This window comes from Platichthys flesus, chromosome 12 (genome assembly GCF_949316205.1).
Source record: "Platichthys flesus chromosome 12, fPlaFle2.1, whole genome shotgun sequence".
Classification (NCBI taxonomy): Eukaryota; Metazoa; Chordata; class Actinopteri; order Pleuronectiformes; family Pleuronectidae; genus Platichthys; species Platichthys flesus.
In genome coordinates this window covers 5,842,357-5,866,989 of record NC_084956.1, presented here as the reverse complement: position 1 = coordinate 5,866,989, position 24,633 = coordinate 5,842,357, and the positions used below count along the sequence as shown (strand labels likewise).

At 40.8% G+C, this 24,633-nt stretch overlaps 1 protein-coding gene across 2 annotated transcripts; it reads left to right on the top strand.

Annotated features, from left to right (window-relative positions):
* Positions 1–8,409: 8,409 nt before the first annotated feature.
* Positions 8,410–23,648, top strand: atl2 (atlastin GTPase 2). 2 transcript variants are annotated; one of them, XM_062400584.1, is made up of 14 exons: positions 8,410–8,520; positions 13,270–13,436; positions 14,259–14,471; positions 16,157–16,288; positions 16,439–16,543; positions 16,647–16,697; positions 16,799–16,855; positions 16,983–17,075; positions 17,341–17,479; positions 17,929–18,056; positions 18,519–18,575; positions 18,723–18,794; positions 18,989–19,420; positions 21,609–23,648. In XM_062400584.1, the coding sequence occupies exons 1-14, from the start codon at positions 8,448–8,450 to the stop codon at positions 21,726–21,728; spliced, it is 1,839 nt and encodes a 612-aa protein (XP_062256568.1). In that variant the 5' UTR covers positions 8,410–8,447; the 3' UTR covers positions 21,729–23,648. The 2 variants fall into 2 exon arrangements, with proteins under 2 accessions (XP_062256568.1, XP_062256567.1); XM_062400583.1 differs by lacking the exon at positions 21,609–23,648 and adding an exon at positions 21,014–21,594.
* Positions 23,649–24,633: the final 985 nt, after the last annotated feature.

The window sequence follows — 24,633 nt, the reverse complement described above, 5'->3', positions numbered from 1 at the left end:
TAGGCCAAGCATCTTCTCAGGGTTGGGGGTGCAAGCTTATCTACAGATTCAAACATCAAGAGTCAAACAAGTTTTTGTTTTTCATTTGAAAGCCATTTAACTCCCTGTTCACCTCTTCTCCAGTTTCAAGTTCTGGAGAAGAGGGTTCACGGAGTTCTCACACCGTGAACCCTGGACTTTGGAGACAAATTATATGCAGACACATCAGCTTTATGTCCGGCATTCAAATGGTCCCACTCTCTTCCTCAGGGCCCATGTTATCGTGCTTTACATTGTATGTGAATGTTGTAAATTATTTATGTGCTTCATATTTCTCGTAAAAAGCGATGATGTATCTCAAGAGGCTTCCTGGTAAAATAAAGGTTAAATGAACTTTGATGCTGAGGTTCTCCGTCTGACATGTCAAACAAGGCATCAATAACGACTGGGTTTATATAGTGTGATAATATCCCACATTATGAGGGGACAGTGTTTTTTTATTGACAGCTACCTCGGTCAGAGCTGTAAAATAAGACAGTTTCTGCTTTTTTTTTATCGGAGAAGAGAAAATTGTTTGGAAATGATTGACAAGAGTCTTGAAACAGCAACAATCATATTTTCTCTTGTGCATTTCAAATTTGGCGGATGAGAATTAAAGCGAAGATAATTATTGAGTAAATGCAGAAACATTTAGAAACAAAAAGGGGACGTTTAAAAAACACAGCGTGACTCCTGCAAGAATGTTCAACATGTTACGTCTTTGCTTGGTGAGTTTCTGTTTGCGTGTTGGTTTTCGACACCGGGGGGTAGAAGCTTTAAATTTGAATTGTAGATGAAAATAAGGTGTGAAGAAAAGCAGAAGACAAGCGGAGCTCTAACGTTACGGAGAAACAACTGACATCCAATCCGCACCCTGTTATTACACCGCGTCTTTACCCCGGACACGGTTACGAGAGGAAGTGAACACAAATACAATAATAATGATACAGTACAAAATATATCTATAGATATCCCACTGTTATATGTGATTACAAACACACTTGGAAAGTTTAACTTACCTGTTATATGTTAAATGGTCAACACAATGTACCCACAATTCAAAGTACTTGATGTGCAGAATGGCTCCAAGCAGCCTGTTATATTATTTTATATATTATGTGTTATTGAATTAGTATCATAATTGATGCATTACCATGTAGGGAACAACGTGATGCTGTTGTTGAGGTGCTTTAAGTACTTTTAGTTTTTTTTGTTTAATTATTTTGTCTGTAAAATCCCATGTGTTTTAATTGACTGGCAACTATAGCCTTCAAATGAATGCAGTGGACCTAAAAGTACAACATACTACATTTCTGTATGAAATAATGTACTTATTATCATTATTATGTTGTTTTTTTCAAGTTGTCTATAGCTACAGTTTAGTATAAAATGTTCACTTAACATAATATTGTTTCAATGTGCAACAAAAATAAAAAATAAGGTCTGAAAGTTTGAAATGAAATATTTTTATTTGACGTTACTTGATCACATCAAGAATCAAATCATATGAAGACATCAGTGACCTTTTCCCGCTTTCAGAGTTTAATATTCATATTTATAATAATGTATAAACAGTATTTAAATTCTTGCTCTGTTTTATGGACTATTGGACAGTTTAATGTGTAACAATGAACATGCTCTATAGACTGATCGTAAAGTTTGTTTTGTACTTTCACATCTTAGCTGGTAATGTAGTTTTCAGATACATGTAGTGGAGTGGAAAGTAGATTTTCCTCATGAATGTAGTGGAGTAGAATAAAATGGAAATATTGAAATAGGACAGTCTTCTTAAAACTGCTTTTCTCTGCAGTACTTGTGTTTATTCTTTGTTTTTCGACAGTATTTATGTTTACTCTCACTTTCTAGTCAAGCCGGTTGATGCACTTTCCTTCCTCTGTGGCCATCATGTGGTTAATCCATGTTTGGCGAGGGCTGTGATGAAGTGGCGTACTGTCCCACCCTGCCCCCCCACCCCGCCCCCCCATCCCCAGCAGCACCAGCTCAGCAGTACAGTTACCTGGGATGCAGAGCCTTGTGAGTGAGTAATGCCACTGAAACAAAAGCCCTGACAGCAGAAGTGTGGAGAGAGTGATGAGACCCCCTGCTGGCGTGTAAGCTGGCCCGGCCTCGGAGTCTCCTCCCTGGCTTTCCCTTTTCACAGCCCTGCCCCTGAGAACCTGCCGCCCTGGAGACACCAGGATCCCAGAGAGGCTTGCCGCCCTCGTGTACCATCGGTCAACGGTCAACACCAACGGCGCTTTAGTCTTTTACCCCACCACATTTCAAAGGGGAATCTTGCACTATTCATTGATATGAAGGCCAGAGATACTTGCAACTTGCTACAGATTTGTACTTTACATACAAAATAATCATATTGAACCTAAGCAGATAAACTACTTAAAACACCTCAACCCACTGCAACATCATCATGCTCCTTAAATGCTAATGATACAATAATAATCCAATAACACATAATATATGATAATATAATAGACTGATAATGGCTATCCTTAATTCCATAAACCTTGTGTTTTATAAATATGATGTAAGAGAACTTTTACTTGTATTTTCATTTATGATACAAGTACATTTCTTCCTCCACTGGTCATAATACACAAATATGCAGCTAACTTACATTTAGATAACATAGAAATTACATGACATAACAGTAAACAGTGCATATTGCAGTACAGGCTAATAGTACATTGGATAAGGATTTATTTCCTTAACTTCTTAATTATATGTTTATGCTGATTTATAATAATACTAATAATACTAATAAAGCTTAATTTCTACAGCACTTATTGGAATAAAGCAACCCAGAACAAAATAAAACAGTTTTTTTTTTTTTGCCTGATAGATGGTCAGGGCCAAACTCTAGTCCTGAGTTAAGTTTATCTAAAATTGACTCTGATCAGAAAAGAGACAACGTGACGTGTTTATACATATTTTCAACTATGTTAAAAAACAGAGCCTTAGTTAAAATGTCTGTATTTTAGTGTTGGGCTGTTTTCCCACTGGATACCCAGCCCTAAACCCTAATTCTGTAAAACACTTGGGCTACAACATGAGGTGACCCAACAGCACCAGCTTCTCCTGCCTCCCCAGTCTCTCGAGGGTTGCCAAGGTAAACGTCACGGCGTCCATGGGATCCGGCTGCAGGCTGGGAGAGATGGAGGTCCGGCTGTGACGGGGCGCGTGACATGATACTCAACAATCAGACGCCATGACAACCTGGCAACAATGCTGTTGATCCAGCAGCACGACCGAACTGTATGAGGAGCTGGACCCAGGGGACAACAGACCTGGTGCAGAGTGGAGGCAGCACACTGAGGTGTTAGGTTCAGTGTAATGTAAAGATGTATTTTAAATCAATACCTTCAGAGGAATAAACAGGAGCTTCATGGTGAAAGATATTTTGCCGACCTATGACAGCTCTTCACTGTTCCTCTCTTCTTGTAACTGTACTCATTCGTATTCAAGTACTGTGCTTGAATACAAGTTTGACATACTTGTGCTTTACTTGAGAAATACTAGTTTACACCACTCCACTTTAGTTCAGTCGGGATTATTCAGAGCTCGAGTGATATTGATAGTTTTGGGCCGATACAAATACCGATATTAGGAAGTAAAGTATTTCTGATATCGATATTTTGGGCAAAATATACATTTATTAAAAATTGTAATGATTCCAAAGACGTTGTTATCAAACTTTGACGACAGAGAAATGGGATTGGGGCTTAAAAATAAAACACCAAATGACAGAGACATATAGAGCATGAATTAAGAAAAAAAAAATCTAAGTGTAAATGTTAATCTTTTCTTTACTGTTTCTTCTGTAAAAAATATCAAGATTTTAAATTTAAACATACAACAAGGTAGAAAGATGTATTACATGGTTTACAGCCACAAATCCTAACAATTATTTATTAAAAAATGATACACAATTATTTCATACATTACATGTTGTAAATTTACTCATTTGAGCTTATACCTTTATATATTTTTAGTGCTGTAGTTGTACATTTCCGCACAAGACAACCGTCCAGTTTTAGTCCAAAAGAATTGAAGTTACAGGAGGAGATATTTTATTTCTATTATTTAGATATGAAAACTGGATCCTATTAAAAAAAATCTTCAGAGAGTCAGTTCAGCCTTTGGTTCTGACAGACTAAAATGTATCATGTCCCGAGAGTTAACCAGCATCACCACTGAAATATTATTCATAGTCTCTATGTGGATGAGGCAAATGTTAATAGTAAAGAACAGCAGTGGTTTGTTCTATTTGTTTGATGAGATAAAATGATGACGAGGTATAGTAACTGCCTTGAAGTGGCAGCTGAAACTCTGACTCAGGTCAAAACACATTATTCTTTAGGTCGAGATGAAGTGAAAGCTGGAGAAACAGACACACACGTTATCTTTACTTGTTGTGAACTCAAACTGACTCCTGCACAGAACTCAATCAGGCCTACACTGCCACCATGTGGAAGCAGGGGGAAGTCCTCCCTCTGCCCGCTTGCATTTTCCAAAGTAACTCTCACCTCCAAGTTGGGGCTCACATAAGAATCCAAAAACAAATGAATGACTGACTGTGTAAAACATTAAGTAATGATCCAGTCAGTGGTTTTCATGTAATTGTTGGTTTCTGGCAATTGACAACATAAAATATTGTGGAGTCAACATTAAAAATGAAAGTTTATTATTTTTTTATATTTCCTTTTAAATGTTATTGTTTTATCTCCTGTATTTCTTGTATCTCCTTGTGACACATTTTTGGAATGGCAATGCATATAGAGAGAGATATATCTCTATATATAGAGATATACCTATATTTTTATAGATATACAGAAAGCTACATGAGAAAGGTCCCATGCAGGGAGAAAACTCCTGGACAGCTCCTACAGACAAACACAACACACACAATTAGTGTAAATACATATGTCCAGTGCACACATCTAGAGGTTAAAACAGGTCACAGGGTTCTGTCACTGTTCTCTGACCCTGTCTCTAAATTTGTCAGGGCCTGTCAGCACGTGTGTCTCTCATATTTCTGCCATCACCCGGGGCCGGCTAAGAATAGAAGAGACCTGACACAGATTAACATGGCTCGTCTCTCTCTCTAACACCCCGACTCTTTATTAATAATAATAAAACTATTATTTTTCTTTGACGACCATGAAGTTCCTCTTTCTATGTGACCTTTTCCTAGTTAAACCACACTGACCTCTCCCAGTACATTATATGGAAGAAGGGGGAGTATGGAGAGGTACCTGTAGTCCAGATAAACAACCAGGGCCACAACAATGACAGCAGGTTCTGACATATATTAGTTATAAATTCCTTGAGCATCGAAGTTGTTGTGGTGGCGGATGAAAAAAAAAAAAATTCTGTCTGTTTTCAGCTGTCAACACTGAGCAGCCAAATTCAGAACAAGGAAACCCCCTTGCCCTGAAAACACAGTAACTGTGAATGTGTGCACAGGACAAAACAAGAGCATCCGTCTGTGACCCCTAAATGTCACATCTAATCCCGGGCTTGAGCAGGATCCCCTGGATATGTGGGGTTGTTCCTCAGAGAGAGAGAGCACGTTGATCCAGCACACAACAGACGAACCATCACTCACGGCCAACTGAAACCCAATGGCTCAAGTGCAGCGTTATCTAGGGCGAGCTTTGAGTCCATCTTCTGTTTTTATTTTTCCTCTGTCTGTATCTTGCCAAAGTAAAATAATTGAATCAGCGACTTGGCAACAGTATGTGTATCACGTGACCATCCTCAGCAGATGGAGTCAATGAACCGTGGATGTTTAGATTTACATTTTTCTGAGCACTTGTTGCATTCACCAAAAGATTTAATTGGGGAAAGAAATGGTTACATAAGCAAAACTTTTTGGTCATGAAAATCAGAAACAAATCAAAATCACCACATCCTTTATTGTGCCTGTTGGTTTTGTGCCACTAAAACCAAGGTCTCTGCAGCCAGGTGGAATTTCACATAAGGATTAGAAGGTCTGAAGAAAAGCTGCTCTCCTATTTCTGAATCTCTGGCGGCGGGTTTTCTCTCCACAATGTCAGTACATAATGAACAGCTGGGTAAACACACAACGCCAGTGTATTCACTGAAGTGAAGGGGATTTTATGAGACTTCATGTTTGGCAAACACAATCACAGAGGGCAGTAAAAAGACTGTAGGGTTAGTGAGTAGAGGACAACATATCTCTACTGCATCATTGATATGAACACAGGAGAGAGGTCTTATCTTTATTGTGGGAACTGTGAACACAGTTTTAACCTTCATCAAGGTGGAGTGTACAGGAGTTAAGTGAAGATATGAATTGATATGTTATACTTGTGATGTCTAACCAAACTGTAGTACATCTGTGAGTCTGTTATTGTGTTGAGCTAATTACCCTGCGTGCCAATAAAGCACACAGCCATTGTGTGTGTGTATGTGTGCAATATAACTCAATAACGCATGGATAGATTTGCACCAAACTTGGTGTGTACATTATTTGGATGGGTTTATCTAGATGATGACATTTTGCAGCTGATAGGTCAAAGGTCAAGGTCAACTTGAACAAATAAAATGGCCCAAAAACACATTCTCCAAGACATCTACACAATTAATTAAACTGGAGGGACAATTTGAGAGTTAAAGTTATTCTCATATGGTAAGTGACGTCACGATAGAAGTTAAAATGTATTTTTCGAGGTATCTCTGGATGTCACAAGACTATGGACCATAAACTTAATTGTCATCAATTTGTATAAAAGACATCATAATGACTTTATTATTAGATGACATTATTACAATATTAAAAACATGATTGGTGTATATTCGTCTCAAGAAGAGAAGAGAAGAGAAGAGAAGAGAAGAGAAGAGAAGAGAAGAGAAGAGAAGAGAAGAGAAGAGAAGAGAAGAGAAGAGAAGAGAAGAGAAGAGAAGAGAAGAGAAGAGAAGAGAAGACTGAGACTGAGACTGAGACTGAGGGACACACTGAGGAAATGGATCAAATTTCCTCCCAGATTCATATCTGACATTCTTGGGATGGAAACCAGTGTTGTTGATGAGGATAACATTAGTGGTTGAGTTTCCCTGCAGACTGACCATGAAGCTCTGCTGTATTAAAGCAGAGAAAGACGGTGATGCAGTGTTCAGAATAAGTTAAGCTGCACCTGTTAAAAAATGAACCTGAATATGGATTAATATCAGGTTGTCAGGGAGACATAAACATGTTTGACTTATCTATTAATTACTTCGGAGGATCTCGCTGTTATGAGAAAATTGTGTTTTGAATATTAAGTATCCAGAATAGGGCTGAACGATTTGGGAAAATAATGTAATTGCGATTTTTTTTTCAAAATATTGCAATTGCGATTTAATATGCGATTTTTTTTATTTTATCCTATTTTTCCCCCCCAAAAAACCATAATGAATTATTTAAATATGGCCAACACAATATTAGATACATTAACTAATTAATTTATCGGCTCACCACAGAAACAAGAACAACAAACCAGTGTGCATTTAAGTAATTTAATCAAAGTCATTGTAAGCATAAACACAAGGCATGCACTTTTTATAACCTGTGTGCAAAATTCACCATCTTATGATTATTTTTTTTAAATTATAGGTGTCCTACGGCTCCCAAGTCAGTAACATTTCCAGTGATGGGAAGGATACTTTCAGCTTGTGGATCAGCAAGCTGTAAACCTTAAAAAAAACTTTAGATTGCTCCAACTTTTGATTTGTTTACATTAACTTTCACGCTATTTTCTGACCGGGACAGTAAGTAAATGTCTCATCTCTGTAAAGCATCTTCTGTTGCACCAAACTTCTGATTTTTCCAGATGCACACCTGAGGACATGACCCTGGCGTCCTGTGCAGACCAATATTCTTTGCAATCTGATATTTATAAGGATAAGAAAAGTTATCTTCATCAAGCTTATCTCAAGAATGCATCTTTGCAGGCATCTCTCCATCCTGCATGACTGTGGACAATAACCTTTAGTGACACCATAGTGTTTATATGAGATAACAATGACCATATATTGTTATTAAACGAAAACTGACTGTGACTGTAGGGCTGTAAGAGAATCTCTAAAAAAATGCTAAGAATTTTCACTGAGGACATGACCTTGCTTTCCTGCACAGACCGATATTGATGCAGGGGGAGACAAATCCCTTTCTGCAGACCTCAGGCTGCAGGAAGCATATTATTATTATTTCTTTTTTTAAGGTTTTTATTTAAATATGCACTGAAAACAATGCGTTAGTAAAAAAAAAAAAAAAATTCAACAATTAGCGATGCGTTTTTTTGTTTTTTTAAGGTAATACTTTGCGGCAGCTGGGCGAGCTCAGGGCACAGCGTGACAAGAGAGGAGCTCCCGTGACGTCACACACGTTAGAAACCCAGTCGACCAAGATGGCGGAGGTGAGCGGGCTGAGGGGCAGAAATCACTTCAAGCCCGGACACAAGAGTCCCGTCGCCGACGAAGGTAAAAGCCCGCCGCCGCTCGAACCCGTGTCGTGAGGGACAAGCTAAAGTTTGTGGAGTTTAGTTGTGAAGTTGTTTTTGTTTTTGTTTGTTTGTCGCCGGTAAAACTCTCGCTTTCCCCCCCACCGTTAGTCCACGGTTTGTTTTCCGTTGGGGACCCGTTGTGTTATGTTGCTGACAGGGGGAGGGAGTGAGGCTCTTCCAACCCCCCACGCCGGTAACAAGCCTCCTCTCCGCTAAACTAACACAGTCTACCCGGTGAAAAGTGTGGGATTTGACCCCAGAGAGACTCGCGTTGGGTTCATTGTTCGCTTTCTGTTTTTTTTTGCGGAGACGTGTTTTCCCTCCGTAACTCGAGCTGGGACAAAAAACCCGTCTCTTGACCCGGATACAGGATTCAAGCGCGACACCTGTCGGTTCATGTGTCCCGGGTTGTCTCTCTCACCTGGCCCCTCGGAGGACCACCGGAGTCCGGGGGGGTCTTTACTCCAAAACAAGCCTCTACAGCCGGGATCAGCTCAAACCGCCCCGGTGTGTTGTTCACTGGTTTTCAGTCCACACACACACACACACACACAAGCTAATCTTCTCATCCCACTAATGACTGGGATATTTTTAAAGAACCTATAATTAGTGTGTTCCGTTTGCCAACGGACTGATCCAGGCTCAGTCGGACCCTCAGGATAGAACACAGGTTTACACCGTGTGGACCTTATGGTCATTAAAAGTGGATAATTGACTGGTCCTATAAACAGAAGTCAGATAACAGTAGGCTCCTGTTATTTGCTCTGACCATTCATCATGTTGACACAGGACAGTAAAGATCACGGTAATGTTATATTGATTGGGTTTGTTGAAGTCTTACAACAAGCGGAAACACAAACAAACTAGAATTTGTAGTTGTTTTTTTTAAGCAAGAACATCAGGCGTTTATTGTTTCCAGCTCCTGAGATATGAGGCGTATATGTTTTTCTTTCTAGTTCTATGTATGGTGGTTAAACCCTTCGCTGCCAGTCAATCGAAACAAGACATCTGAAGAACTCACCTCAGTCTTTGTTAAAACACGTTGCGATTCTGAAACTTATATACTATTGGATTGTAACTGTGGAAAATATCAGTGAGAACAACTGCTGAAGCCTCTTTGACTTTAGATAAAGTTCAACATAAACTTAAAGTCAGATTGAGTTTACACTGCTGCACTTGTGTTGAACTGGGAGCCTGACTTCTGATTCGAAACAGACCTGAAATATAAGTCTTGAAGCTTTTCTTGTATTGAGGTATTTGTACTATGCAGTTTAAGTGTCAACACGGTGTTGATCTCTAATGTGAGAGAGAGGCGGTGGTCTAGTGGCAGAAACTTGGACTATGGGCAGAGAAGGTCTCTGGTTCGTCTCTGGTTCGACTCCACTAAGAGACAACAAAAGACGAACCTGGATTGATCTGTCCAAAAATCCAAGAGTCTCCCTACCCTTTCCATGCCCCTGAGCAAGGCACCTTACTCCCCGAACATCTGCTCCCCGAGCGCCGTACATGGTCGCTCACTGCTCTGTGTGTCCTGCACCAGATGGGTCAAAAGCAGAGATTGAATTTCCCTACCTGCATGAGTGTGCCTTTGCATGTGTTGGGACTAATTAATAAATGCATCTTAATATCTCCAGTATTTGTCGTAAATGCAAGTAAACTAATGATTTTAATAGTTCTACTTAGCTGTGACTTACTAGTAACCGTTTCTTTGACATGGCTCTTAGGCCTTGGGTTTAAGGTTTTGTTGTTTTTAACTTCAGATTGTTTACTTGGTGGTTTCTGAATGAGAACCTCAAGTTTGGCTCCATCTTCTCATCACGGTGCTGCCATTATATTGGATTTTGAGCATGTTGTACTGCTTAGGTCTGTTATTGCTGCCATTCTCTTAACATTGACTGGTTAGCAAATAGTAAATATTCAGTCTTCAAGGCTCATCACTCATATACTGAGTGCCGTTATCATGATAACCCTTATGTCTACTTCCACGCAGGCCAGCTAACTCTGTGTCAACAGCTTTCTCTAACTGAGGCTGCTCTTAATCTGCACTTTGTCCTGGTCTGCTCTGCTGCAATTGAGCATTTGCCCTCCTTGAATCGAGTCCAGAGAGGCAGAATCAGGTTGTCCTTTGGTGAGGTTTGCAGTGAAGTCAGTGAACCTGCATTTCAATAAGTTACAGTGGATTCCTCGCTCTCTTTCACGTTGTTGTCTAACAATCCAAATTATAACGTGAAATGTCGTAACCAACAGGGCATCGGCAAATACAAGTTTCCTCATTCCTACACTCAACCGTTTGAAATAGCTGAAGGAATCACCTCTTTAAAGTGAGAGACCTCCCGTATTTAGACAGCTGCTTTGAGTTGAGTGAACCGTGGCCTTATCAGAGTCTGCCTCAGATATGGTGCTGGAGTCCAGGGGAGGCAGACCTGATTTGGGACGCTGTGCTGAGATAGACGCACACTATTCTTACCGTACATAGTTAAAGATAGACTCCCATCAGAAGTGGAACGACTGACACCTTGTCTGCATGATGCACAAACACGTCCCTAGGTAACTTTGTGTGTGAGCAGGAAAACATGTAGGCCACTTAATATCTGCTAGCTGCCTCCCTAAGATAAGGAAAGGTAACAAGGCTAATTTTAGGTTTGCCCTCGTTTTCTGCAAGCTGAGGAGTGGGACAGTGCATGGACCACGTTATCATGATGTGTGAGTGTTGTGGATATCAGCAAACTTACAGCTTTTAACTGGCTTCTTTTTTATGTTTCCTTGCATGCTTGTGTTTTTTTTTCCTCCCACATTCTGCTGCAGCACAGTTCAGTCCCAGCAGAATAGTGTCTTTGTGTGGGTCTTCTGTGGCTGCAGTCTGTGCCACTTCATCCTGCTGAGTGCTGCTCGGGGTTGGTTGGGGAGCTGCACTGCAACAGATTGAGGAAATGTGCAGGGCTAATTTGTTTGCTGGGCAGCAGGTGACTGTGACAGCCCAGCGCTTACAGCAGCATCTCAGACTCGAGCACAGCACTGCTGCTGCCCTTGGAAAATGTTGCTCCACGACCGACTTGATCCTTGAATGTCCTTGGTGTAGTTTTCGATTATATTTTACTATTAATCATAGTAAGTAAATGGTGAACATTTCCTGTTTTAGTTTTACTGTCCAACAGATGCAACAGCAGCATTGAACTGTGTATGAGCTGCCATTGTTGTAACAGACAGTTGCTCCTCGCTGTTGTCACGCCAAGGACTGGCAGTACTTCTTCCCTCATAGGATGCTGATTGGTCCTTGTCAGCCACAAGCAAATAGTGCAGAGGTTGGAGCACATGAAATGGTGAATGTTAATAAAACGTATTTAAAAAAAAACGTTAATTAATTGATTATCAAAATAATAATTTCAGTCCCCTGTACGACCTTCCCTCCCTGTGCTAATGCCTGGATGCTGTTATCACTCAAGGTGGGACAGCTAACGTCTCATAAAGCCAGTGCAGTTTGGCAGTTGGTTTATATAGAAAATTCAAATAAGGTTGTGATAGTCTGGGGCAGAATAAACTGCTGTATAATCATCTGCCCCATTCAGCGTTGACGCAGGCGTTTACCAGCCAGAATGGAAGCCTGCTTGTGTTAGACTCGGCAACCTTGTGTTTACAACAGTGTTTCCCAGGATTTACTCTGTTGACTGTGATGAACGTTATGAGACTATTTGTTCCCACGTTTTAGAGCAGTTGTATGTCTAATCACTTAAACATTTGGATGAGCAATGCACTATACTTGTCATACCTGTTTCATTGACCAGGTGACCTGCCGCTTTCGGGGCGTACTGTTAGGGAGTGTCCTCTCAATCTGAAACTTAAAATGTTACTTTCAGGTTCTCGAAGAATGTGAGCTGCTTTTCTGTCGTATTAAAATGAATACTTCATGAAATGTAATTGTTAGAATCATATATTTTTTTACTCTTTTCCAGCATTTTATAAACACAATAAATTAATCGGTCTCTAATCAATAATGAAAGGAGTAGCACTCAGCACTAGATAAATCTCTTTATTAACTTTTTTTGTTTTGGGAATTGTGGTTTTATGAGACCAGGTATTTGAAGACATCACCTTGGGCTTTAGGTCAGTTTCACCATTTTATAGACTGGTAAATCAATAACATATTTCTGCACATTGATAAAGAAAATAATTATAATTTTTATTTTATTTGATGGCTTTATTTGACAGGGACGGTGGGTTAAAATGAGCATTTGTGAACATATGGCAGACAGGCTTATTTGTGATACTGCTGATGTGGCAGTGTGACAGTGAGGAAGACAGATGGTTTTAGAAGAAACACGTGTCACAGAAGCAGCAAAATAACAGAAGAAAAGTGTGGAAGCACCATCCTTGTTACCTCCTTCTATTGTGACCTTCTTGTTGGTCCTTTGTGATTTTCAGTGCTAGGCTATTTTCAAGCTTGACCTAGATGGGTAGACCAGAGTGGATAACAGTATTTAGCCCAGCGCAGAGGGCTGGTACAATTGGGAATTTGACCCGTATAAGAGATTTCCCTTTTTCTTTATCTCAGAACAGTGGCTTGTTTCTCACGGCTTATTACAATGAAACTCGGCAGATAACCCTGCCTCCACATTCTTCTTCCTCTTCTCACTTTCCGCCCATCGTCTGCACACTAACATGCAGCATTGAGCCATCTAACCAATTGTAATTTGATCTTTTTCTCCCTACTTTGTTGTCTTATCAAAAGGCTTGAGTGGCATGGAAGATGTCCCAATTTTTCAGCATAAGAAGAGGCCTCCTTTAGCCATGGCCGAAGATCTGGAGGATGATTTCCTTCCCAGGACCAAGGCCCTAAACTTTGGCAAAAATGCCAGCATCACCCCCTCACCTGATGAAGGGATTCACGAAGAAGAGGTAAAGTATAAATGTAAATTTGCTGACACATTCGTGTCTTTTAACGAGCATGGTTTCCATATCAAACCAGAACTGAGCATAATATTTTCCAAGAGCCTGGAGACTGAGTCCACAAGAGAAAACAAATGTCTTATAATAACATTATGGCAATCAAAGATACTGCTACCATTGCTAATGCCATAACATGCCATGTCAGAGAAATTGAAAGATAAATTCCTGGTTCTGTTTATCTAGATCAGCTCCGAATTGTGGGTCATGCCACTCCCCTCGGCTAATCCTGCTGACAGACCAATATACAAACAGTTTGCAATAAAAACATAACCTCCTTGGAAAATGTAAAAAGACATTGGAGGAGCTGAAAGAATCAACATTTGGCATCTGAGTTTGAAACATTAGGATTCAGCTCGAAAATAAATCCTGAAGAAAGATTGGAGGAAAAGAAACAAGAAGAAAGATGAACTCTGTATGAACAAGAGCAGGAACTATTACATGTACTTTCTGGTGATAACAGACTCAAAGCTGCAGAGGTGCTCACAGCTGAAAAAATAAAGTTACCTCGCTACAAAGCATCAATATGAAATGTTTTAAAATACAAATAGTCTGCCTTTACGTGTAATTTATGATAACAAATAAATTCTAGCTTGGCCCTAACCCTAACCCTAACCCTTTGTCATACTCCTAAACTTGCTAGGTATGCTGCCTTCATTGTAATTTTCAGTTCCCTGTCTCCTTCAAGTAACCTAGCTTGTCATCACAGTGTATTCAGTTGAACTTCTCTCAAGCCCTTGAAAGCCCGGATTGATTGAAACCTCATGTCCTCAGGCTTGGATAGAGGAAGCAAAGGCCAAGCCCATCCAGGTTGTCCTGGCTAACGGGGACGAGCACAGCTTCGAGCTGGACGCTGCAGCGCTGGAGAAAATCCTGCTGCAAGAGCACGTGAAGGACCTGAACGTGGTGGTGGTGTCTGTGGCTGGGGCTTTCCGCAAGGGCAAGTCCTTCCTACTGGACTTCATGCTGCGATACATGCACAGTCAGGTGAGATTGGGGGGGGGGGGGTGGTGTTCAAACTGCCTTTGGACAAAACAAAAAGGACACAAATTCACATGCTCGTTGTATAGGGATCAATAAAGTAATATCCACTAAGAAATTAAGACTGTGGCTATTGAAAAGTTTAGTGCTGTCAGTTAATTGATACAGAGATCATCTGGGATCTATTTCTAATTTGAATATATGGTGACATTGTTATTGGATCTTGTTTAATTTTAACGGTACAATTTCATTCATTTCTATTCAACATTCCTTACGTGTGTTACACACGTCCTTAAAAAACTGTTTGGCAGAATATTAGCAGGACATTAATATAGTGCACTTCAGTGTAAAACACAACTTTCTATGATATCAATGCTAAAAGGGTTTCTATGTGCCAAGTTAATTTACAAGACCTTTAGGCTAGATGAGCAAACAAGACAGATGGAGACACATATGTGGAACCAGTTTTTGCATCTGTTCCACACAGTGACAAGCAAAGACAAGTTCTTTCTGTTGGGTCTCATACTCTAATACTTTTGAATGCCACAAAGCGGTATGTTGCATACCCACACAGCTCATACAGACACACACACACACACACACACACACACACACACACACACACACACACACACACACACTCTCGCTCTCGCTCTCTGGAGTACATCTTACAACTTTGTCCCACTCAAGTATCAGCAACTATTTCGCCAGACCTTCTAGCAGCAGCTTGACACTGATGAAGCCAGGATCAACTTACATCACACGTACACACACACACACACACACACACACACACACACACACACACACAGGAAAGGAAGAGTGAATGTTAAGACCCTTTCTCACAGCTGTTGGGCAACATGAATATGAGCATTATGTGCAAGTCTGACGTGATCTGCACATGTTCACATTTCTCCCCAAACACTGATGCTATTTATTCTGTTGTTCTCTATATTCAGTTCTATCAAGCAGTTGGTGTTACACATCATATTTCTGCTACTCTAACACTCCTTGTTCTGTCATCAGATTGTGTTTAGTCGAGCAGGAGAGACCACTCTAATGTTAACTTGCATCACTCGGAATCAGTTCTGGTTTTTGACTTCCAAATGACAGTTTGCATTTTTATTTCCTGTTTGTGGTCAGAAACACTCCTCACTTGTCAATAGCAGATAGAGACAAGGGCACAGTGTGTTGCTTTTTATTGACGCTTCCCTGTTTGGTTTTTGGAAAGAGTGACAAGTGCCATTGTAATATTTAAACCTTTTGTTCTTTTGTAAATACTCATAATACTAAATAGCATTGTACTAGGCTCCGAGTCCCATGTTAATGTGTCTCGAGTGCGATGCTTTAGTTCCCTGTTAGATGAGCACATTGGCAAATGAGAGATTATAATTACAGACCATTACTTGGGTCTAAAATCATCCTATTAAGTAGCTACATACCCAGTCAACATTGCACTGGTAGATGACAGGGGGCTTATGTAAGGCTTGATAGAGTGTGACCTGATGGTGGTGTTAAATCAAATTGAAGGTTAACAAAGTCATCTTTTTTTGTTTAACATGCAGGGGAAACTTCACACAGAGTTTGGAGATGTTGTGGTTAGAGACCAGTGCAGATTACTGATCTGAAGATATCCCCCTTCTAAAAAGAAATTAAAACGTCTTTCCGTTTCTCTTCCCTCTTTGCTGCAGAGTGATTCGTGGATTGGAGGTGATGATGAGCCTCTGACAGGTTTCACGTGGCGAGGAGGCTGTGAGAGGGAGACCACAGGGATTCAGATCTGGAGCGAAGTGTTTGTGATCGACAAGCCAGACGGCAGCAAGGTAGAGAGTTTTCACACAGTTAATATCGTCCTTAAACAAGCTAAATGAGAAATGTTTAAATTGAAAGCGCCTCAGATTTGTGTTCCCATTGACACAAATGCACAAAAACCAATGCGAACCACTTACATTTGCTGCATCTTGTCCCAACAGGTAGCCGTCCTCCTCGTTGACACTCAGGGGGCGTTCGACAGCCAGTCCACCATAAAGGACTGTGCCACTGTGTTCGCCCTCAGCACAATGACCAGCTCCATGCAGGTGAAACTTAAAGCATGTTTACTTTGGAAAATTTGTTCTTCCTGTTCACTCTTAGAAAAAATTACATTTGTTTTACGTTGTGTTTTTTACTTTGTATTTTCAGGTGTATAATCTCACCCAGAACATCCAGGAGGATGATTTGCAACATCTGCAGGTTTGTGGCATTTCACCTCCTGCCAGCAAAGTTCAGAAACAAACTCTGTTACATCATCCTCTCCGGTTTCTGATGGTAATTAGTTTTTCTCTCATATCTAGCTTTTCACGGAATATGGTCGACTGGCAATGGAAGAGATCTACCTGAAACCTTTCCAGGTACTCGCTGCTTCTGTGTGTACATGCATGTAGCTGTACAACAAGAGAGAAAATTTAAAGATTATTTTGTTCCCTAAAAACCATAGATTACATATCATGTGTCTCTCGTTGTTGATTCTTTTTTTAGTCCCTAATGTTCCTGATTCGTGACTGGAGTTATCCTTATGAACACGACTACGGTCTGGAAGGAGGCAATGCCTTCTTGGACAAAAGACTACAGGTGAGAACATTTTCTTTTGAAAAACGCAATGTTTTTTGGTTGGACAGTGGAAATATTCTTCTGTCCTGATATTTGTTCACCTTGATGTTAATGCAGCAGCTCACACTCTCCTTTGCTGTCAGAGACACCACGCCTCCTTTTGAAAAGCGCAAACATACTTAATGTCATTGCCTGTTCAGAGTTTTGCTTAGTCGAGCATGTGTGCACAAATTCACACAAAGATAACACTTTGACTGAGAGAGCACATTGTTGTCTGCTGACACAGGTTAAATGCAACCAACATGAAGAGCTGCAGAACGTGAGGAAGCACATCCACTCCTGCTTCTCGAACATCGACTGCTTCCTGCTGCCACATCCTGGCCTCAAGGTGGCCACCAACCCCTACTTTGACGGCAGGCTGAGAGGTGTGATAACAGGAACCTACATACCTACTGAAAGATAAATAAGTAGAACTCAGAGAACACATACCGCCACCAAGGCTAAACAGTCCCCTTATGAAATCACATTTAAACCCACTAGATCCAGATTTTTATTTGAATCATAAAGACCCATGGATTATTGTCTGAGAAATCAACGAAAATGTTGAATAATGTTAATTGTCAAGAGGTTAAAGAAAGTTCAAAATATGTATGTATCTTCCCTTTTCGTGGAGCCACACCAAAATGTAATGGGTTCTTTCCTGACCCATATCACATCTTTCCATCAGGTTTTGTCAGTTAGCAAGATAACACTAAAACTCCTAAAATCAGACAGAAGCACCTTTTTGAGGTGATGAAGAGTGAAAGCTAAAGTCTGCTTGACCGAAGTGTTGTGCGCCAATGTGACTATGAGGATATGTGTTTTTGTGTTTCAGACATCGATGGTGATTTCAAGAGGGAGCTCACCAAACTGGTTCCTCTCCTCCTGGCCCCCGAGCGACTGGTAGTGAAGGAGATCGGAGGCAACAAAGTCACCTGCAGAGATCTCCTGGAGTACTTCAAGGTCCTGCAGGATTTCACATAAGTCCATTGATTTCCACAGTTTGTGTGTCACAATAAGATAATATACAAAGCCTCAAAGAACACTCGGCTTCCTTGTCCAAATAAACGGCACAACATTTGTTTAGATAATTAGCAACAGTTGACTGGGAACAGAGGCATCCTTGTAGAGAAACAGAGAAAACTTGAAAACCGCATTAATGAAGACGTTTTAAAATTGTGGTTTACATATTTTTTTTTTACTTTCCGGTTTGACAAAGACACACAAGTGGAAGGAACACGTCTGCTACATTATAGATGCAGTGAATTTTATTTCACTTCTGGTCTTAAATCCTGTGTTTGTATTTTATTTAAACGTTGTCGGGACACTGTAACCCATAGAACGAGCTCTAACCTCATACTTACCAGCTGGTTCCAGTGTTTGCTGCCAAAATATTTGCATTATCCTCATTTCATTTTACTGCAGGCTTACATAAAGATCTACCAAGGGGAGGAGCTGCCTCACCCAAAGTCCATGCTGCAGGTGAGTGTCTCCAACCCGAAAGAGCTTATTCAGAAATCAGTGTGTTTAGTGACATCCTGTGGCCAAGTTTATTATTGCAACCAACTGAATCACCATTGCCTCTGCTTTTTGAATTTGATTGTTTTTTTGTTGTCTCTCAATTCTCAGGCGACAGCAGAAGCCAATAACTTGACAGCTGTGGCAGGAGCCAAAGACATGTACGGCAAGAACATGGAGCTGGTAAGGACGTGTCTGTTTTTAAAGGAGTCCACAACCGTTCAAATCATTTAATGTCCAATAGAAAATCCTGTGAACTAGTAAACAACCTTGTTGTGTGCTCCTGTACTATTTGATAACACCTTTGTCTTCATCAGTATAGTCAGTCAAATTCATTTCCTCTGTCACTAATGCCCCCCCCCCCCCCCCCCCCTCAGGTCTGTGGAGGGGACAAGCCGTACATCGCCCCAGCCGACCTGGAGCGCAGCCACGAGGAGTTTCGCGATCACTCTGTGGCCCACTTCCGCTCCGTGAAGAAGATGGGCGGCGACGAGTTCTGCCAGCGCTACCAGAACCAGCTGGAGTCCGAGCTGAACGAGGCCTACGCCAACTTCTCCAAACACAACGACGGCAAGAACATCTTCTACGCAGCGCGCACCCCCGCCACGCTGTTTGCAGTCATGTTCGTCACCTACGTGGTGTCGGGGGTGACGGGCTTCATTGGCCTGAGCACCTTAGCCGCGCTGTCTAACTTTGTCATGGGCATAGCGCTGCTGTCACTCTGCGCCTGGGCCTACGTGAAGTATTCTGGAGAGTTTCGGGAGCTGGGAGCGATGATAGACCTGGTGGCCGATACGCTCTGGGAACAGGTGGGTCCACGATGTGTGTCTGTGTGTGTTTGTCCTGGTTCACTCACTTTTGATTTGTTTGAATGTAACTTTTCAAATTTCTTCTTGTTGTCTTTAGGTATTAAGATCATGCTTGGTACTTTGGTCTGAAGCCGATAGATTTGAGGTCAAATGTTTTTCAACTGGAAAGTTCTGAAAAAGCAGATTTAAGGTCATCTAAAGTAGTTTTTTTATCAGAGTATAAGTAAGAAATTGCTGTGTGAAAAACCACAATGTAAATTTATTTATTTATTTTACAGGAAATTGATGTTTTGACTATAAAATGTGATGATTGTTTAGAGTCTAATATGATATCTTCAGTTTGTATGTTGTATCATAGTTCTCCAAAACCTAAAAGCTTTGTCAGCTAAAATCCAGTTTTGAAAAGTCCTTCCTGTTTTTATGTTTGTTTCACACAAGCTAATTTATTGTTCAAGGTTTTTAACTTAAATGTTAGTTTATCTGCATCTTCTATAAAATTCCTGTATTAATCTGGCCTTAGTATTTGATTTATATTTGATTTTTCAATAGAATTTTCCCTTTTTCTAATGAGATGTATACATTTTGTCTTTATACCAGGGTAAAATGTGTGTGTGTTGCAATTTGCTGCTCGAGCAGTTTCATGTGATCTTCGGCTTTATTTTTTTTCTTCAGTTCTTTTCTTGGAGTCATTTCTAAAACGTGTTTGTGTTAAAGCACCATCACTTCTCACTTAGACATAAAATGACCTGAAGAGGAGTTTAACAAGAAAAACGTTAAATGTTGAAGTGAAAGCTTTGAAATACAAGTCTCATCAAGTTTCCTCAGGATGGAACAATAAGCGTGTGTGTGTGTTTCCAGTGTCATTTTCTGTCTTAGTTTCTTGAAGTTCTTCATGTTGCCTTTTATTTTGAGGTGTTTTTAAAAGACCATCATTTTTCCTTCTCTCTGCTTCATCATCCACTTCACTTCATTACCTCTGACTCACCTCTCAGCTCCAAACTGAAGCTCTATCAGCACCTTCTTTTTAGTTTCCTCCTTCTCTCTCCATTCCCTGTTGGCAAGTGTTTCATCAGCGTTAGTGATCCACAACAAACTTGTTTCTCTTCTGACGTCTTGGTCTGACCCTCCTCCCCTCCTTCCTCCCCCTCCCACTCCCCCCCTCACATGCTTTCAGCCGACGGTCAGAAAGATGAGACGTGTCGCTTCCTGTTTCTCTGAACTTCTGCCTGCTGTCCTCGACATCCTGTCTGGTTTCCTGTTTCCTCTCTCTTTACTCTCTCCTCCACCTCCTGCTGCCGCCCTCCTTGTATTCTTTTATTTGTGTGGTTTGAGGTCAAGACTAATTATTTTCACAGTGTCAACATTAAGCTGTTTAGCCTTTAAAATGCAGAGTTGTGTGACCAAATATTTACAATCTTTATCAGATGATTTTTATAAAGACCTCTGCCACAGGGAAAAACACCCTTAATACATGGACCTGCTCTGTCTCCTCCTGATTCCAACTCTTAACTTCCTCTTTCTGCATGTCTGGATCCATCTCCTCTCTCTACTCGTCCGTCTGTTCCCTCGTTTAACTCTCCCGTTCCCTCTCAGGTGTTTTCCAAACTTTCGGAGCCAATCAAGAGCCGCCTGGCGTGGCCCGCCTCTCTCCTCCCATCACTCCCATCACTCCCATCAGCAGCGACGCTGGGACTCGGCCTTCTGACTCCTCTCAATAACAACAGCAATTACAAGAAGATTTACTAGCCGCTCAGTGACCAGTGGATTCGGTGTCAAACGCTCCTCTCACATTGAAGCTGCTGCAGTCTGTTGCTTTCTTTGGTTCACTCTCACTTGAATGGGGCTGGACTCTGACACTTTGTCCTCTGGCTCTGAAAACTGACAGGAGCGAATCTCCTCAGGATCTCGAGGACGTGGAACTCGCCCCAACGGTTTTTATTCATCTTATTCTGATGAATGTGGAAAGGATGATTTTGATTTTAAGTTCTTTTCAGTTGAAGAGGTTTTGTTCAGTTGTGGCTCGTCTGTGCTCAGCTTATTGGTTCCATTGATTTTAACCTTTTTTAAAGGTTTTTCTTCCCTAACTTAATTTCTTTCAGTTTCCTTGTCTCCTTTCATTATCTGTTTTTAGACAATTTAAATTATTTGTCCTATAAATAAAATCTCACTCCTCTTTCCTCTGCTGCAGGTTTTGAAGCCGCTCAGTGAACATTATATGGAAGACAACGTCAGACAGACGGTGGTTAACTCTCTCAAAGCCAGCTTGACAGAACAAGGCTCGCAGCACACCAAGTTAAAGACTCACTGACACTCTTCCTCCTCCTCCTCTTCCTCAACACATTTATCCTCCCTGCCCTCCTCGCTCAACATCCTAGAACTGTGGAACTAGTTCAACACCAAAGCTTCTCCCCCCCCCACAAACACTCACCATGTCATTGTTGACCTGTTTGCCGGCTGTGCTGCTCTTCATCGCCCCCCTGTGCCTCAGAGCAGAAACTGCACGTTCATTGGAGGAGCGAGGAGAGGAGCCGGCAACTTCGGCCTCTTGCCAAAACCTGAAGGAAGATCATCTCCTCCTGTGTGCCATGCTGGGATAGTTGCTGTAACGCACACTGTACACACACACACAAACACACACACTATTTTGCTGGCTTTGCGATGGAGCTGTAATTCAGGGAAGTCTGTCACGTCTGTAAAGCTGTAATCAACAAAAGATGCAAACACTTCTCTGTGCGTTTAACAATTCAGTGACGCAGAACAAAGCGTTCAGAGCTCACGGTGCAGGAAGGTTTCCTACCAGCACGAGTGACCAATCAGCTGAGGACATTAACAGGGAGATGATGTTTTCTCTTGTTTTTTCGTCACCTCAGTAAATCCAGAAAATATATTTTAAGATTTCAAGTCGATGCAGATCACATGTTCTCGTTGTGAACGAGTTCAGTCTTAACAGTTAAATTTCCAGCCTGATCTGGTAAATCGATTCAGTTTCTCCCGACATATTTGATATAAACAGGAAATGAAGTATTTTATTTCTCCTCTGACGGACTAATAACTCACCTGCTTGCCTCTGTTCATTCAGTTTTTTAACTCCAGGTAAAATCCAACCTCTGTTCACATCTGTCTCACTCTGGATACTCTGACTGTCACACTGAAGACGACTGTAGCAGACTTTTTTTGGCTCTTTATTTTAGAACTGATGTGTTTTATTTGGCCTCTAGTGTCTTGTAGCAGCTCCTCTGCATGGTGCTGTGTTATAGCAGAAAAGCTCAGAGCTTTTTAGAGCCCAGCGATTGGTCAGGTGTCCTCCACTGCCTTTCATCACATCCACCTCAGCTCCGACTGCTTCCTCTCGTCCGACCACATGACGGCTGCAAGTTGGATTTTTGCCTTTAGGGAGTTTTTAGCTAAATCGCTGTTACAGGGAAATTCGGGCATTGCGAAAAAATCCATTTATTTGCTTTCTTGGGGAATTGTTTAATTTGACGATTCCCAGTGAAATCTGCTTGATAAATATGAAGCTTCTGCCTGAGGCTGCTTAGCTTTGACCCAATGTCTTTATGCTAAGCTAGGCTAGTTGGCTGCTGGCTATAGCTTTGTATTTAACTGCTGAACTCGTTTTCTAGAACTTTTCCTTTAAGCTGTCAACAGATTGTATCTTCGTATTTCTTCTTATCTTTCTTTTCTCTAAAAATCTGAATCCAAATCTTTTTTTCTTTCTCTCAAATCTAAATCTTTAATACTTTTCCATGGGCGTCCAGACTTGATGTAATTTAATGAGGTGTAGAAATGTGCTGCCCCCTTTCTATCTCTTGAAGTTAACACACAAACGGCTGCATCACATCTGTCTGAGCTCATTGATTCCATCCACAGTGTTTCAGTCCTGCTCGGTCTCTGTCTGTGTTGACATACCACAGAGCGGGCTTGTATGTTGGATTCAATATTTAAAATAAACTTTGGATACGTTTTATAGTGAATCACTCGACAGTGGCTCTGTTTTTTTTTCTTGATTTAACAGTTTGTGGTTCGTTAGACGACAAGTGGCTGCTTTAGGTTCTCGTTAGTTTTTTTCCGAGGACGAACGTTCATCGTGTGAATATTTGGATTCTGACAGGAAACCGTTTAGATCGTGACGAGTGGGTCGGAGACGACGACTGTCCGACCTTTAAAGATCTCTGGTAATTTATTTTTGAATGAAATGTTTTACCTTAAGAATAAAACATCAACACAACCTTTTCTGGCTCCTTCTTTGTTTCTTTTAGGCAAAAATGTGTTCAACTTGTCAAACGAGGCAGTTTGTCACATCTCAGTTTCATCATGAGCTGAACTCAGGAATCAGAGTTTCTCCAAACTACATTTCATACATTCACTGCAGGAATCAAACTCTGCAGTTACATGGTTTCTGAAGGATACTGACGACTGTGCTTCCATCATGTTTGAGTTTTAAGAATAGAAGTGACGTGTTAAACTGAGCACAAAGTTCTCAACTCTATAGTTCGACTGTTAAAATCTTATATTTCTCTGTCACAATGTGGAATATTTCCATTTCATCACAGTAAATACTGAGAAGGTGAGAGTTCACACAGAGGTCACCGAGGAGGATGAGGAAGAGGAGGCTGAAAGCGTTTTCTGTCCGTGTCTCCTGGACACAGTTGAACTAACTTCATTATTCAGTCACATGCAGCAGCAGCGCACGGCAGAAATCATCTGTTATCAGCTGAGTGATGCAGCTGCTTTATAAAGCTGACGTAACTCAAGTATTTTAATTTACTTCACTACAATCTGCCACTGTCGTCTTCTGTGAATTGACAGTTTAGACTAAGTACAGTAACAAAAGGTTGACTAAATCTTGAAGGTGTCACTTGATGTGCTCCTTTCTGAAGTTTTACAAATGAATCAAGAAAATAATCGGATTAAACTGTGATGCAGACGTTAGTTGCAGTCTAATGTTTCATTATGAGGTGTATCTTATTTCAATGTGTGAATGTTTATTTCATAAACCTGGAAAAGTCATGGAATTGTAAAAAAAATATTTCCAGGCCTGGAAAAGTGGTTGAAAAAAAAGTTTGAGAATTCCTTGAAATTTCTTATATTCATATTTTCATGTGGTTCGTTTACGCTGAGTTTTAAATAATTCATATGCTTTTAAAAGAAATAAGCTCAAAATATAAGTAGTTCAAAATGTGTGTGAACCCTGCTTTTATCTGACGACTATT

Bases quoted from the DNA above. Each gene is read 5' to 3' on its own strand.
- atl2 (XM_062400583.1), top strand. From the start codon at position 8,448: ATGGCGGAGGTGAGCGGGCTGAGGGGCAGAAATCACTTCAAGCCCGGA. The intron at 18,057-18,518 runs GTCCTGCAGGAT...ATTTTACTGCAG, and splicing joins ATCTCCTGGAGTACTTCAAG to GCTTACATAAAGATCTACCA. The intron at 18,795-18,988 runs GTAAGGACGTGT...CCCCCCCCTCAG, and splicing joins ACGGCAAGAACATGGAGCTG to GTCTGTGGAGGGGACAAGCC.